The sequence below is a fragment of the Apaloderma vittatum genome, unplaced genomic scaffold (genome assembly GCF_000703405.1).
Source record: "Apaloderma vittatum isolate BGI_N311 unplaced genomic scaffold, ASM70340v1 scaffold36025, whole genome shotgun sequence".
Taxonomy (NCBI): Eukaryota; Metazoa; Chordata; class Aves; order Trogoniformes; family Trogonidae; genus Apaloderma; species Apaloderma vittatum.
Window position 1 is genome coordinate 6384 of NW_009719450.1, and position 2993 is coordinate 9376.

General features: G+C 54.4%; 1 protein-coding gene across 1 annotated transcript in view; it reads left to right on the forward strand.

Annotated features, from left to right (window-relative positions):
* The window catches only part of LOC104274880 (unconventional myosin-Va-like), a gene marked incomplete at its 5' end in the record, with an annotated part of 6208 nt that extends 5664 nt beyond the window's left edge, over positions 1 to 544 (forward strand). Inside the window, 3 exon segments of the mRNA XM_009870640.1 lie at positions 1 to 88; positions 230 to 310; positions 383 to 544. The exon segment at positions 1 to 88 is cut by the window's left edge and continues 25 nt beyond it. Coding sequence (XP_009868942.1) covers positions 1 to 88; positions 230 to 310; positions 383 to 544 — 331 coding nt within the window.
* Between the last annotated feature and the right edge of the window lie 2449 nt (positions 545 to 2993).

The window sequence follows — 2993 nt, forward strand, 5'->3', positions numbered from 1 at the left end:
GGCGTGCAAGGGGCCGCAGGTGAGGAAGGTGACGGAGGAGGACGCAGGAGATTTCTGGAGCCTGTGCACGATGCTGTCGCCCCAGCAGGTACCTGGGGGGGTTGGGACTCGCTGCCTCTGAGGGATCCTTGGCTTGCCTGGGTGCACTGGAGTGGGGAGTGTCCCAACCCAGAAGTGTCTGGATGTGCCCAGCCCTTCCTCCCTCATGGTCCCCCCTTGTCTCCTCCAGGTTGTGAAGATCCTCCGGGCTTACACCCCGGCTGTTGGGCTGGAGGAACGCATCAGCCCCAGCTTCATCAGCAGTGTGGAGGTAACCGGGGACCAGCGCTGGGGTGGGTCAGTCCCGGATGGCACCCCTCGCCGGGGCAGCCCTGGATGTGAGCTCTGTGTACTGCAGGACCGGTGTGAAGGGGAACCCAGCCAGCTCCTGGTGGACACCAGCCACCTCTTCCCTGTGCACCTGCCCTTCACCGCCTCGCCCCTGCACCTGGACGAGCTCCGCATCCCTGATGCCCTTGACCTGGGCTTCCTTGTCCGCCTCTGAGCCCAGGTCTGGCCGTGGGCTGCTGTCGGTGTCCCACCGAGGGGTGTTTGAGCCCCTTGAGGTGTGGGAAGGCCACGAAGGATGGAGGCGCAACACTTGTGCGTGCTGCTCTGCGAAGCCGTGTATTTATTGAAGCTCAGGTGCCTCATTTGTAGCACAGCCACAGCCCATGGAGCCCTGCACTGGGGATTTGGCCACTTTTTAAAGCTCTGAAGTTAATAAAAGTCTTTGCAGATAAGTTTAGAGTCTGAGGCTCTCTGAGGTGGGTGTGCTGGTTGCATGGTGATGTGGGCGAGCTAGCTCAAGGACCTGCGAGTCTGACCTCAGTTGCTGGAAGATCCTCGTGCTGGGTGCTACCGAAAGGCATTTGAAGAACGATGCAATCGCCAGTCCACGTGGGCTCACAAAGGAAACGCCCTGTGTAACTAAATAGATATTTTTCTAGGATAAAGTCACCTGCCCCGTGGCTGAGGCAGATGTGTCGGAGAACCAGCGAGTGAAGTGAGTCCTGTTCAAAATAAAACCTCCCTGAGGTTTTGCTGTGGAAGGGGAGGGGGGATGCTCTGACGCTCTGCTGGGCTCTCTCAGGACACCTCCCTCTCTCCAGTGTGTGCGCATCAGGGGGCTGAAGGAGCAGGGACCTCAGCAAAGGACTGGGCGTGCAGTGACACGAGTCATAGAATCATGGAGTGACTTGGGTTGGAAGGGATCTTAGAGATCCTGGGGTCCTGACATTCCCCCCAAAACTGGTAGTGCAGGCTGAGATCACGGCAGGAGCCGAGCAGCGCAGAAAGGGCGTTGGATTGCCGGCTGAAATTGCAGTGTCTAATATTAGCCACAGGTCATATACTAGAGAAGCCCTTTTGAAGAAGGACGGAGGTGCAGGGGCAGCGTTCCTGCCTGCAATGCTCTGGAGAAGCACGCGCGGGAGCAGTGCTTTGAGGTCTGTAACACAAATCCTGCCAGGCTGCGCAGGGCAGATGAAATGGCTCTTGGCTACTTTAGTCTGTGCTTAAAAATAGGAACAGAGCCGCTGCCATGTGCCTCCCCACAGAGCCTGGGACTGGGGGGCAGGGGGTACGCGGCATCCGAGAGCGCTCGTGGTGTCTGCAGCTCTCTTTTTCTGTTGTACTCGCCAAGCTGGAACTTGGGCTCGTGCTGCTGAGCTTTGGCACCAGGTAAGAAGCCACCTTCTGCAGATACCTCAGGCTCAAAAGATACACAGGGACAACCATGTTGGGCCCATACAATGGTGGTAACGGGGAGTTGTATGTTGTCTTCCTGGGGAATAGTGTGATCGGTAGTATTGGAATCCCTCAGAATTGAGGTGTTGACCCTCTAAGGAGAGCTGTTATTCCAGGAAATTCCCAGAAGATGCTACTTTTTGCCAGAATAATCGGCAGTGGATGGAGAAAGAAAAGGACCTAGAGGGTTTGCAAACGTATATGATGTCCCAAGTGGAGCTGGAGTTCGTCGTCTCTAAAGAAGGGGTGTCCAGCAGATGTAGAACAAGGTTATCTGCTTTCTATGAGGACAGGTGAGGATTTATTTTGGATGACCTAGCTGAGGTGATGCCATGAGGTGATGCCATAAGCTGATGCCTGTTAGGATTAGGAGTGTTGGCATGAGTAGCATCACCAACATAGAACAAGAGCATCCCTAGGAGGAAGGGAGTTTGGGTGCAGTTAATGCATAAATGAGCCATTAGCCATGGGATCTATCCCGTCACCCTCAGTGCCCGACCATAACCACAGCCTAACCGTAATCTACAGGAAAGTTGATATCCGAGTTTATCTGCTCCAGATGACCCCTTCCAACTTCCCAGCTTATGTGGGAGAGATGCAAAGTGACAATCAGAAGAGTATGTTCAAGGGGACAGTCGTGTTAGCAACAGCATCTTGTCTGATTTCAGGCGTCCAGTTGGACGCTGCCTCACAGCATCCTCTCTTACACCCGAGGAATCGCCAAGTTGCTGATATCTTCATAAACAGCGTGTATTTCAGAAGTAGATTAACTACTCCCAAGGCCATGGGTGCTGCTTTTGAACTGCAATGGGATCCTTATGACCGAGAGGTGTGTGAAGAAGATGGAAGGATGAGGCATCATGAGACAGCCACGACTGCTCCTGCCTTCAACTTAAACGTAACAATCCAACTATTTTTTCCACCCTGTAACTGAGGCGAGATGGGTAGGTGGGAAGATGGACTGGTGAGGCTGCAGTTTGCAGCAGCTCTGCCCACTACTGGCCCTGGTGCACACCCAGCTCTGCCCCTCTCAGCCTTCCTTTCTCTTCCGAGTTTGATTCCTTTCCCATTTTGCCACAGGCTGGGTGTGCAGGGGCTGTGGTTTCCCACGCCAGGGTGCTGTCCACATCGGCAAAGGCCATGCTTCAGGTTTTCCGGATGTGTGCATCATAAATGTGAGGCCACATCTGGAATATTGTGTCCAG